The sequence below is a fragment of the Nicotiana attenuata genome, chromosome 11 (genome assembly GCF_001879085.1).
Source record: "Nicotiana attenuata strain UT chromosome 11, NIATTr2, whole genome shotgun sequence".
Classification (NCBI taxonomy): Eukaryota; Viridiplantae; Streptophyta; class Magnoliopsida; order Solanales; family Solanaceae; genus Nicotiana; species Nicotiana attenuata.
The window spans coordinates 11,556,135-11,570,043 of record NC_031999.1 but is presented as its reverse complement, the minus strand read 5'-3'; the positions used below and the strand labels follow the sequence as shown (position 1 = coordinate 11,570,043).

Here is a 13,909-nt window from a genome sequence, read left to right as displayed (position 1 = left end):
AAATTATTCAAATTAACTCTCCAGAAGCAAAAATGGATAATTTGAGACAAAGTGAATAAAATACAATTAAAAAATTAATTCGGACTTCAAAATAAATGAGCAAGTGTAAGCACACTTATACGCGCTCTACCCCCACTTGTCGTTGTCAACCTTCAAATAAATAAATAAATAAATTTGCATTTGAAAAATTATAGTGATTAACTGGTTTTATACTTATTAGAATTTTTACGTTATGAAATTTAAGAACTAATTAAAAAGCATAAATGAGGAAATTAGAAGACTGGAATCCTTATAAAATGTAGTCTTGTAGGTGTATTAGGAACAAAAATTCGGAAAACACAGGGGAAAAAAAAGAGATATATAAAATTTAGATTAATATTAATCCCCAATTTTCTATTTGAGTTTTGACAAATGAAGCAAGACTATGAAAAGAGTAAGGGAGACAATCAGACAAATTAAAGAAGAGAAGGGCGTTGGAGAGAAAAAAAGAAAGGATCGAAATGGAGAAAGACGTCAAATGTTGAAGGATGGAAATTTGAGAAATCTATATATCTATATCTATATATATAATAAAAGGAGAGGCAAAAGCATATTATTAAGACAAGTGACATAACCACAAAAAGTCAAGTGTCATTGTTAAGACAAAATAAACTACCTTTTTAACTAAAAAACTTTTTTAAATTTTGAATTAATTAGTTACTCTTTTTGAATTAATAAATATAAATATATTATAATTAGCTATATTAAAAAACAAAAATAAAAAATAAAAAAAAATAAAAAAAAATCTACCCATAATCACAAAAAGCCAAGTGTCATTATTAAGACAAAAAACAAACTACCTTTTTAACTAAAAAACTTTTTAAAATTTTGAATTAATTATTTACTCTTTTTGAATTAATAAATATAAATATATTACAATTAGCTATATTAAAAACCGAAAATATAAAAAAAATAACTACCCATTCAAATTGGGGAGTAGCATAGTTGGTGTTTCAAAGTTATTTTAAAATAAAAAAATGAAAAATAATAAAAAATTAAATTAGCTGCAATAAAAAAAATGCAAAAAATTAATTATTGTCTAACCTTTTTAACCAAAAAACTTTATTAAATTTTGAATTAGTTAGTTACTCTTTTTGAATTAATAAATATAAATATATTATATTAGCTACATTAAAAAACAAAAATAAAAAAAACAAAAAAAAAACTACCCATAATCACAAAAAGCCACGTGGCATAATCACAAAAAGCCAAGTGTCATTGTTAAGACAAAATAAACTACCTTTTTAACTAAAAATTTTTTAAAAATTTTGAATTAATTAGTTACTCTTTTTGAATTAATAAATATAAATATATTATAATTAGCTATATTAAAAAATGAAAATATAAAAAAATAACTACCCATTCAAATTGGGGAGTAGTTTATAGGATGTGTTTCAAAGTTATTTTAAAATAAAAAATGAAAAATAATAAAAAATTAAATTAGCTACAATAAAAAATGAAAATATTAATTAAAAAAAAGTTACCTATTCAAGTTGGGAAATAGTTTCAATTTCGAGTTTTACAATTATTTTAAAATAAAAAAACTAAAATAAAGAAATAAAAAAGTGCCAATTCAAATTGGGGTATGGTTTCAATTTGGAGTTTTAAAATTATTTTAAAATAAAAATGAAAAGTGATTTCTTTCTAATATAGTAGTCTCTCTCTCTCTCTCTCTCTATATATATATATACACACACACACACACACACACACACACACACATATATATATATATATATTTTATAATTAGCTATAATATAAAATAAAATAAAAATCTATCCATTCAAATTAGGGAGTAGTTTCAAGTTGGAGTTTTACAAATATTTTAGAATAAAATAAAACAAAAAATAACTATAATAAGAATATCCATTCAAATTGGGTAGTAGTTTCAAGTTGGAGTTTTAAATTATTTTAAAATAAAAAAATAAAGAAACTTTCAATTCAAATGAAATAATACAAAAATATAAAAATACTGTAGCTAATTTATATATAAGATAAGCATTATATATATATATNTAATAGAAATAAAAAGGAACAACTAATTTATTTGATTACTATATGATTTGTATCCTTTAATTTTTTATTGATTGTATTATATTTCTGCACACTATTTAAATAATAAAATACAACTAATATTTATTAAATTAATATAATATATTAGATCATAATTTTATTAGATTAATATTTCTGTCAAATTTCTGCGCATCGCGCGGGTTGTTATACTAGTAAAGAGGAAAGAGAGAGTGTCCTGACAAGTGGGGGCCTGCAACACACTTGTCAAAATAGGGGTGCCTCACTCACAATAAAGTTTCTCATATATATAGCGTAAAATAAGAAGATGCTATAGCTATTAGTCAAATTGACAGCATATATAGCGTGCAAATACAAAATGCTGTATCTTAACGGCAAAAGTTACCCTTAAAGTATAACATTTTGTATTTGCACGCTATATATAGAAATATATTTTTTTTAATACCTATTAAGAATATTCCACCCAAACGCGCCAACAATAACACAATCCAATATCAGATTTCTTTCACAAATTCCACTTCCAATTTCTCATTGCTTCTTCTTCCCAATTTCCACCTCCAAAGCCATGCTTCCAGAAAACCTTGTTCCTTACATTTCTTAGCCCCAGAAAAGATTCCCATCTCAATTCCACAAAAAACACAAGGAGATCTAAGGAACTTTCCCACCTCTATATATAGAGAGGTGGAATTGTTCCTGAATTTGGTTTGAATTGATTGATTGACATATTTTGGTGAGAGGGTGTTATTGAAAAATGGGTGATATGAAGGATAAAGTCAAAGGGTTCATGAAAAAAGTCACATCTTCTTCTTCAGGTAAGTTTAAAGGCCAAGGTAGAGTTTTGGGTGGTTCATCTTCTTCAGGACCCTCAAATCATGTCAATAATTTTTCATCACATCCCCTAAATACAAGGCAAAATCAACAACCTTCATATACAAAAACATCGCCTCAAAAACCAAGTAATTCTGATCAAAGAATTGAGAGTAAATGTGAAATTCATGTCAACAAAAGTGAATCGAAGGATGGTTTTGATCCATATGGTGAATTGATCACTTCTGGGAAGAGAAACCCAAAAGGGTATTCACTTACTAATGTGTTTGAATGCCCTGTCTGTGGTAGTGGTTTTGTTTCTGAAGAAGAGGTGTCAACTCATATTGATAGCTGTTTAAGTTCTGAAGTGTCTTCTAATTTGGGATTTGAAAGTAAAGTTGAAGTTAAAAGTGAATTGGAAACATGTGTTAGTGCATATGTTTCAGGGAAGCCCTCAGAAGGGTCAGTTGAAGTGGTCATTAAGTTGTTAAAGAATATTGTGAAGGAACCAGAGAATGCCAAGTATAGGAAAATAAGGATGGGGAATCCAAAAATAAAAGAGGCTATAGGTGATGTGGTAGGAGGAGTGGAGCTATTGGAATTTGTTAGATTTGAGTTGAAAGAAGAAGGTGGGGAAATTTGGGCTGTGATGGATGTTCCTTCTGAAGAACAACTTGTTATGCTTAAGAATGTAGTTTCACTCTTGGAACCGAAGAAGGTTGAAGACTTGGCATCCGTATCCCAAGTTAAGGCGAGTGAACCAGTTGAGCCGAAGAAGATTGATAGACAGGTAGAATTTGGATAACTTTTGGTAATAGTTCGGTCTTTTTGTTTCCATGTTCTTTTAATTTCCTATATACAATGTTAAAGCTTTCTTTTACTAGTGCTCGAATGAAACTTTTTGATACTACTGAATAGTATTACGTTTCCTGATGCTTCAGCGATAAAATTTCCTTGGCATCCAATTATTTCTCTTAGTTGAACATGATGTAGCAACTTGGCTACTTTACTTGTGCTTCCCATCAAGTAAAGCCCTTACTAATGAGAATTGATGAATGATGTTTTCGTACTGAAATAGTGACATAGCACCATTCTTTTAAGTCCATAACTTCTTCTTAAAAGGTAATGGCTACTTTATTTCTTATTAGCCAATTAATGAGGAAATTCTGCTATTTTTGTGTCAGGATACTATAGCTTCTGGCTTGGTTTATTTATCAAGTATGTTGCTCGGTCTCCAAATATATTGTCACACTGTGCCGGATCCTCCATAAATGCACTACTTTTGGAGGATCCGACACGCACCCATCAATATGTTTGAAGAGCCCGAGCAACATAGATTCAACTGGACATAGATGTTTGAGAGAATGCAGATTGATGCTTAAAGCTATAAGACACTTGAAATAGGTGCATTAATAGAAGTATTGTTTGAAAAGTTGGTGGAGTAACGATATCTTTATTGATTTTCTTTCATATTCCTTCTGAGATGACACTGTTGGATTCGTTGACTCCATATTCTTTATGCTTTTTCATAAAATTCACTCTCGCTATACTAAATCCTCTGGGACACAGATAGCCAAACTCGTATGCAGGCAATATGTTAATTAGGTGTATCATTTCATGGTAATATGTATTTCCTCTAGAAAGGGACCCGAGCATCTAGCTGGTGGTTTCGGTTTATTGGTCCTTGGCATGGTTATCAGGATTTAGCAAGGAGAGCTACAGAGTGGTAGTACTGACATATTTTTGGTCTGAATTATTCTTCAATGAGAACTGTAATAAAATGCCAACCATAAGGTTGTTTTGAAGGTGAATTCAGTATATGAGGGTAGATGAAACATATTGCGTTTTTATGCACAAATTGACCGGACCGGTCTATTTGGTTATTCTCTATGTTATAGTTTGTTTCATGCAAAGAAATCTGGTGGTAGAAAGAAAATGCCTGACTAGACATTCTAGGCATGGCTCTTTCGTGTTAGATTGATTACTACGACATAAAATTACTCATTTCCTGTTTCCACTTGATACATTAAAAAGCTTTAGTATGTTGCAATTACTTTGGGTTAGGCTTCTTTATTAGAGATATTACTTAATTACGTAAACTGATGAACCTTCACTTGAACACCATTACTTAGTTCTCAACATGTCGAACACCGCTGTTGTGTCTTACTTTTTATTTAATAATTGCAATTCAGCTACCGTGTCAATCCTATGTGACGGGACACTGACCCCCACTCTTTCATTTTGCCAAAATATTTCGCTTTGGCGTCTAATTCCAAATCTTCAAAACAATAATCCAACGAATAATTTTTTAACTTTGTTCTGAAGTGGAAAGAGTTGAATATATATTTGGGATACTAGAATCTGTAAAATTGATGAAGCATGTCATTTGTGTTTTTCATGTTTTCTCAATACATCAATGCTTGATAAATATAAAATTATTCTTTAGTTTCAAATTTTTTGTCATTTATGTCTTCCAATGTGTAAAACCATTTGGATGTTATAGCAGAATCTTATCTAGCTGCCAAAACTATAAGCTAATATCCTACAATTTGCTATATACGATTAGATATTTCAAATGTTGCTGGGTATACTCATAATTTAGTCTCTGTTAAGAATACCACAAGTTTGAAGGTCTTATGAGATTGAATGCAACAAAATATTTGGTGAAGAATTATTACTAAGAGTCTGAAATAAACTGATGAGAATATATCTTCTGGTGCTAATGCCTTTTATGAGAGAGCATTGATTTAGAGATAAAGTAAGACGTGGATTAGCATTGTGAAATCCTAACTCTTTGAGTCTCCTCTCAGTTGTGTATTTTAAGAATCAACCAATAGATTTAGGCCCTTGGAGCAAGTGACTAGAAAAAGATAAATCACATTCGAAGCTCCACTACTATTTGTTTAGTGTTTTCTACTAATAAGTTCAAATTCTATTTTTAGCATTTTGAACTGGAGTTAATACCGTGCTTCTTATAGCCAAATGATACTCAGATTTTTGAATTGTGATCATTTCCTGTATGTGTGAATCGATGCTAGGAAAGCAAGTATTTGTGAGAGTACGCTGGATATTTTGAACAAAGATTTCTTTGAATTGTGTACTAAATTCCTTATGTTTTTTGTTCTTTTTTATAGAACCCAATGCTTTACATTATTTTCAACCAAAACAAAGCTACATTACTCACAATCTATTGTAAGGATCTGTTTCTCAACATAGTTTATCCATAAGTAAGATTGGCAAAAATGTACCTAATTGATGAGCATTTAAGGGCATTTAACCTTCAAGTTCTCATTTTTTTGTTTGGTGGGGGGGGGGGGGGGGGGGGTTTCCTGGCTGCTCAGGTTCGTGTAGTTGGGATGTTACTAGCAAGTAGCAACCACTATGGTCACCAGACAAGTTTCTTTTTATTTTTTTCTATAAGGAGTCACCACACAGGTTTCTTTCCACTCCTTTTTTATTTCCTTGTGTTTTTCGTTTTCTTCCTTTGCTTTGGTTGGGGTGCCGTGTCTGTCTGTCTATCACTCTGTCACAACTACAACTCGGATACGCTACCTTAAATTTGGTTCCGATGGCTTCCTGGGTTAAATAAAACTTTCTATAAGCCACAGAAGCTTCCAAAATCAAATAAAGCTGCAATAGTTACATTAAACTAAAAATTTAGGAAAAACTCTTAAGCTTTTTAAGAGATATATATCCAAAAAAAAAAAAAGGAAGGAAAAAGCATGTTAAAAACATTTTGCTAACCTTTTTTAAACTTTGAACTACTTTCTATTCATCGCTTTTCATGTATGACCTAGTCTTTAAGGAAAGTTATTTTTGAAAGAGTTAAAACCAGTGGCCTCTACTTGAGTTTTCAGGAGCTACCAAACCCTGTCATAAGATTGCTTCGCCCACACTCATTCCCCTCTTCTCACCCTATCTCCTAGGATCCTAAGACTGTTTGATAACTTGGCACTTCGGCACTAGTAATTTCGAAGTAATTCCCCACCATGCTTCAGGGCGCTTCAAGTGTCTTTTTACCTTGGGTCTCCTCTAATAGGTGCTAGTCCTGGTTACAGAACAACCTAACAATTCGTAGAAACCTCAAGTAATGTCTTCTATTTTCAGACATATTTGTGTGTCAGTATATAAAAGATCAGTTTTCAGGGATGAAAAGAATGGATAACATTAGGTTATCCAACAGAAGTTTGCATTAAGCGGTTAAGATCACATCACAACATATCCTAAATTGATAAAATAGGCTTTTTTCGTATATTTCAAAAGATTTTCTCGATGAATATACTTTATCTGGCAAGACGTCCAGTTTCATCACGAGGAAATACTGAGGCAATTCTATTAGAATACATATTTAATAAATTGAGTTATTTGGTGTAAAAATGAGTTAAACAAAAGGGTAACGGTTCCAAATCCTTCTTCCATTGTGTTCTTCTATGCCTGTATCCATAAATGATTCTTAAGTGCATTACCTTCTGTGGTAACTGTGATTTTGAAACGACGGCCCCGGGGGGGGGGGGGGGGGGGGGGTGCGTTAGCATGCGCGAACACACACTCATGATTACATGAGGTTAAATTTGGAAAGATAAAATTGAACTTGAACTTTTTGCTGTTTAGTTATTATATAATTATCTCATTTATGTATTTAGGAAAGAAGTACTTGTGCTGTTTTTTACTTGTGTGTTTCTTAACATCTACGTAATGATCAAACTTCATGAATTTGCTTTAGAATTAATTTGTTAGGCTTATTTCTATTCGTTCGAAAACTGGAATATTGTCTTGCCTCTGTAGACTTTTATGATCAAGTTTAATTATGGTGAATACAGTCAAATCTTATTTTGGTGAATATGGTCAAGCTTAATTTGGAAAGTTACATATAACACTTTTCAGACTTTTGAAACTACATAGTAATTATCCTATTTGTATGACATTTTGTTTAGTGCTCGCGCTATATTGGTCCTTTCTGCCTCTGACATTCTTATTTCTATACCCAACAGATTCGAGTGTTCTTTTCTGTTCCCGAGAGCATAGCAGCAAAAATTGAGCTACCTGATTCCTTCTTTAACCTCTCACGTGAGGAATTGAGAAGAGAAGCGGAGATGAGGAAGAAGAAATTAGAAGATTCCAAATTATTGATTCCTAAATCTTATCGGGAAAAGCAGGCAAAAGCTGCAAGAAAGAAGTACACAAAATCCATTATCCGAATACAGTTTCCAGATGGAGTATTGCTTCAAGGTGTCTTTCTACCTTCGGAGCCAACTAGTGCTCTTTATGAGGTTGGTACTTGGCCTTTTATGTTATTATATTTGTTGACAAATTACTAAATCTAATTTGGTAAGAACTTTAATGGATTTTCTGCAAGGAACTTCTTTTACATTCAAAAGAAAATCTTCCTTTATTTCCAAATTACTAAGTATACAATCGATTACTTTTTGTAGAGCAATAAAAGACTTCTTCACCCCCCTCCCCCTTCTCTCCGATCAATCGATCGATTGATATCTCTTTAACTCCTTGTATGGTTGGCTCATAACCTACATCTTGTACCATTTGAGTCTCTCTCTCTCTCTCTCTCTCTCTCTCTCTCTCTCTCTCTCTCTCTCTCTCTCTCTCTCTCACAGTTGAGTGCGTCAAAGGATTATGGCTCATCATTAGCATATACCAAGTAGAATGCGATATAAATAAGCTTTAAGTTCTCAAAATATTCCCTACGCGGTACAATGGTATTATTAAAAGACTTGAAAAGTTCAAGGTAAGGGGTGTTGGGAGTCAATTCAGTTTCTTTCTGATATCAAAATACTTTCCTGCAATAACATTAAGATAGAAAGGACAAAAAGGGACGAGAAAATTTTACATGTAGATTATTAGGAGGGTGGGGCATGGGGGATGAGTTAATCTTTACAAGGAAGATCCCTGCTCGTACTGCGCGGACCATTTTTGTAGTTAGATTTAAAATTCCATTAATCATTGTGGTGTTGCCAATGAAGTTCTTGCCAGGCGTTTTTTCATTTGGTTACGCTAATAGAAATAGGATAAAGAGGTGCTATGGATTCAACAACAGAATAAAAAAGGAAAAGATAAGAAAAAGAAAATAAAGGTCAACTATATTACTAAAGTAGAAATTCCATGTTTTATCTCATGTGAATAGAAAATTAAATGTCTAATTAAGCTGGAAACGTTCTGTTTTCTGAGCATTGTGTGGTACTTTTTCAATATCTATTGTTCCATGTGATGATTGATTGGTAATCTGGTGTATACATGTGCTTTTAATTTATTTATTTTCTCTTTGATTTTTCTTCCTCATATTTTTTTCCTTTTTTACTTTCTAGTTTGTGAGCGCAGCGTTAAAGGAACCAAGCTTAGAGTTCGAATTGTTACATCCAGTGCTTGTTAAAAGGCGGGTGATTCCCCATTTTCCAGCTGCTGGGGAGAGGGCTGTAACAGTTGAAGAGGAGGATTTGGTTCCTGCAGCTCTACTCAAATTTAAACCTATCGAAACAGATTCGGTTGTTTTTACTGGTCTTTGTAATGAGCTTCTTGAAATCAGCGAGCCCCTCGAGACTGGATCAGTTGCTTCCTCGTAAGCTCTAAATTACATCAGACTTTGAATTCTTCTGAGTGTTGGAAACCTTATAAAAACTCTCTGCCCCGGGAATGCTGTATTTTCTTCTTCTGTTTCTCTTTTCTCTGCATGATCATGTTTGTGCAAATCATAGATTACCTGTACAGTCCTGTTGTATTTTTTGAATTATACATCCAGCTTTTGCAGAAAAATTTTGTGTCAAAAGTGAGAATAAGAGATGACATGTATTGATCATTTGATGAATACAAGAGAAATCTAGGTGTTGCAATAGGAGGCAACATCTAAGTTAGAAGTTAACATTTTGAAAATTTTCCAGCACTAACATTTTAGCTGCAAAACTACTGAAAGTCTGGACGCTTTTTCAAACTCAAGGTGGAAAAACAAACTTGAGTCTGCTTATAATTTAAAAATATAGAAAAGCAAACAGTTGTTACAATAGCATTGTAGGAACAAGATCGCAAATTTGCCTGATTAAAAATTGCACGGGGCGCCCTATTTGGTTGTTCCCATTTAACCTATACCCATTTTTTTAAAATTTTTAACTTGTACTCACTTCTTAAATAAGTTCAGCACATTCTCTCCTCCTTCGTTTTCTTCTTGTTCTGAAATAAATAGCTGAAATATGCAAACAAGCAAATTGAAAGAAAGGAACTCCATCTCATCACAGCTAGATGCCAACAAGGAGTTCTCTCTGATCAGATACCATATTACTCTATAAAACTTCAGTAAAGTTATCTAAACAAAATCAAAGTACAGAATATTGTGGAAAAGGATTGGGTAGCCAGCACGATCATTATACAATTTCTATGTAAAACATAGCGCTTTTATTTTCTGGTTAATATTATTTAGTCGTTGACGTGAAAACAACGAAACAGAGAAATAATGCACTTGATTTACAACTTTAAGCAGAGTGCTCTATGAGGGACAAAAAAAAGTTCAGTGAGAAAAGAGAAAAGAACTACCAGTCAATTGGATCAATGGAGAGAGCAATTCCAACGGCTTCATATAAAGAGTTAATTTTATCCAAGCTTCAGCTCTAGAGCTGAAGTTTCCCATTTATAACACAAAAACTTCAGCTCTAGAGTTGAAGTTTCCAAGTTACAACACAAAAACTTCACCTCTACAGCTGAAGTTTCCAAGTTACAACACAAAATTGCAACACAATAACAACACAAAAACTTCAGCTCTAGAGCTGAAGTTCGCCAGTTATAAAACAAAAACTTCAGCTCTAGAGCTGAACTTCATGCCCGGCTACTAAAATGCTGAAGTTTTGCGTGATTATCTTTGCTACTTCAGCCCCGTGTGCTGAAGTTATGCGAAAAAGCGATTACGCTTGTAATTTTTTTGCAAAGCGGGCACAAGTTAAAATGTGACACAAAAAACGGATATAGATGCAAATGCCCCGATTAATGTTGCAAGAAAGATGGCCGGAAATATTATTGTACCGCAGTCTTTTCAAAAAATTGGTGCACTGGTTATAGTCTTATAGACAATAAAATAATGGGGTTTTTTTTTCACTTGAAAGAAGCAGAGCTAATTAGAATAATTAATGGAATTGTACAGTATTGCAAAAACGACAAATAGGCACAATGCGTACAAATCTACAATAATCATTTGAAATAGGAATAGTGTTATTGGATTGTTACTTATACCAGGAATTTTCAGAAACCACTATTGTTTAGTGACTATTAACTTTTTATAGCTATTATATACATAATTATTTCATATAGCTACTATTCAGTTGTTATGGTAGTGTATTCGCCGCGCCTAAAAATCAAGGCAGTCCAGCTGTACGCTGTCACGACCCGGATTTTTCCATCCTCGGGAGTCGTGATATCGCCTACTCGTGGAGGCTAGGCAAGCCAAATATTATAACATCATTACCTTCCTTTTATTAAACATGTTCAATAATTTAAAATAATAAGTGATTAAACAACGGAATAAATTAAATAATCGGAAATGCGGAAGTCGAAACTTAATAATTCAACCAAACACTGCTACATAATCTGAAGTACAATACTACCCAAAATTTGGTGTCACAAGTCACAGACTATCTAAGAATACTACAAATAAGGTCTGAATGAAAATATATAAGTCTATCTCTAAATAAGTAAAAACAGAAAGAGAAAAGATAGGAGGAGATGCCAAGGCCCGCGGACGTCTGCAAGACTACCTGGGGTCGCATGAATGGACTGAAGACAGCACCCTCACTGCGGTCCAAACGCCCCGATATCAGTATCTGTACACAGTGCAGAGTGTAGTATCAACACAACCGACCCTATGTGTTGGTAAGTGCCTAGCCTAACCTCGGCGCAGTAGTGTCGAGGCTAGGACCAGACTACCAAATAAACCTGTGCAGTTAATCATATACAACGGAAATAGAAGCAGATAATTACAACTAAAGTTGGGCGGGGGAACATGCTGCGGGGAGTAACAGATAACAACAGAATACAATAGAGAAATGTAAGGAACGTCATAAACCAATTACCAGCAAAAGATAAGGAATTAAGAAGAACAAGTACACATGTAATACCGTTGCAGGCGTGCAACCCGATCCCATTTCATATAGTACCGTTGCAGGCGTGCAACCCGATCCCATTTCATATAGTACCGTTGCAGGCGTGCAACCCGCTCCTATTTTATATAGTACCACTGCAGGCGTGCAACCCGCTCCCATTTCATATATTACCGTTGTAGGCGTGCAACCCGCTCCCATTTCATTTATCAACACTAATCATAAAAGAATCCCGGCAAGGGAACAATAGCATAATAACAATATCCCGGCAAGGGAACAGTAATATTACAACAACATCCCGGCAAGGGAACAACAACATTCGGGCAAGGGAACGAACATATAATTCTTATAAGAAGCACGAATAAACCACAACGGAGTCATAAAAATTACAATACAAGACTCACGGGCATGCTTGACACTGGCGTATAGATACTCGTCACCATGCCTATACGTCGTACTCCACAATTAACGCGTTGCAAATAAGACACAAATCCTAATCCCTCAAGCTAAGCTTAGACCAAACACTTACCTCAAACTTCCACGGCCAACTCAAGCCTCAAACACCACTTTTCCTTTAGAATTCGCCTCCAAGTTACTTGTATCAATGCGTTGGGGAAGAACTTGTTCTTTGAAAATCGCCTCAATGCTCTCTACTTTTGAAAATATGGAGTTTTGAACTAAATCCTAATTTGCTACTGTTTTTAATTCATTGGACAGGCCTTCTTCGCGTTCGCGAAGAGCCTGTCGCGTTCGCGAAGGGGCAGGCCCATTATCTTTCGCGTTCGCGGAGCTTTGACTCCTCGAGCCTTCACGTTCGCGGTCCAGTAGCCGCGTTCGCGTAGAACAAAATCCCCTTCCCCCTGCCCAAGCCCAAATACCTTCGCGTTCACGATAGCAGGTCCGCGTTCGCGAAGGGTAGCACCCCCCAAACCTTCGCGTTCGCGACCCGTTTCTCGCGTTCGCATAGAAGGAAAATTCCTTCAGCCTGACTTAACCTTCGCGTTCGTGAGAGTCCTTCCGCGAACGCGAAGAACAAAACTTCAAAACACCAGAAACTGAAAACCTGCAACTTTTTCTGAGTTTAAAAACCTTCCGAATCCTATCCGAAACTCACTCGAGCCCTTGGGGCTCCAAACCCAACATGCATACTAAATCAAAACATTATATGGACTTACTCGTGCGATCAAATCGCCAAATTAACAGCTTTAACAAGGACTTTAGCATCAAAATCAAAGAAAATTTTCAAGAACAATTAAGTTTCAAATTTCACAACCGAGGGTCCGATTCACGTCATTTCAAGTCGGTTTCTTACCAAATTTTACAGGCTCAACTTAAATCATATATAAGACCTGTACCGGGCTCCAGAACAAAAATACGGACCTGATTCCATAAATTTCAAATAAAATCTAATTTCCAAAAACTCTTATATTTTCAGTGAAACAATTTCTTTCAAAAATTCATTTCTCGGGCTTGGGACCTCGGAATTCGATTCTGTGCATACGACCAAGTCCCATATTTTACTGTGGACCTCCCGGGATTATCGGAACACGGAGCCGGGTCCGTTTTCTCAAAATATTGACCAAAGTCAACCATAATCAAATTTTAACTCTAGAAATTTCTATTTCTCATATTTTTACATAAAAGCTTTCCGGATATACGTCCGGATCATGCATGCAAATCGAGGTGAGCTAGGAAGCAGGTTTTAAGGCCTGGGGACACTGAATTTGTTTCTAAAACAAGTGATGACCTTTCGGGTCATCACATATGCGCATGTATTCACATGTATTTGCGCCATGTATTCATGAATACAACAGTAAAAAATGCCTAAAATCAAGGCAGTCCAGCTGTACGCGCATGTATTCATATGTATTCGCAATGCTGTATTCATGAATACAGCAGCAAAAGATACCTAAAATTAAGGTAGTCCAGTTGTACGTGCATGT

General features: G+C 34.4%; 1 protein-coding gene across 1 annotated transcript; it reads left to right on the top strand.

Moving 5' to 3' along the window:
• Window positions 2,516-9,748, top strand: LOC109234126 (plant UBX domain-containing protein 2-like). The gene is made up of 3 exons (XM_019399978.1): window positions 2,516-3,667; window positions 7,869-8,147; window positions 9,198-9,748. The coding sequence occupies exons 1-3, from the start codon at window positions 2,822-2,824 to the stop codon at window positions 9,450-9,452; spliced, it is 1,380 nt and encodes a 459-aa protein (XP_019255523.1). The 5' UTR covers window positions 2,516-2,821; the 3' UTR covers window positions 9,453-9,748.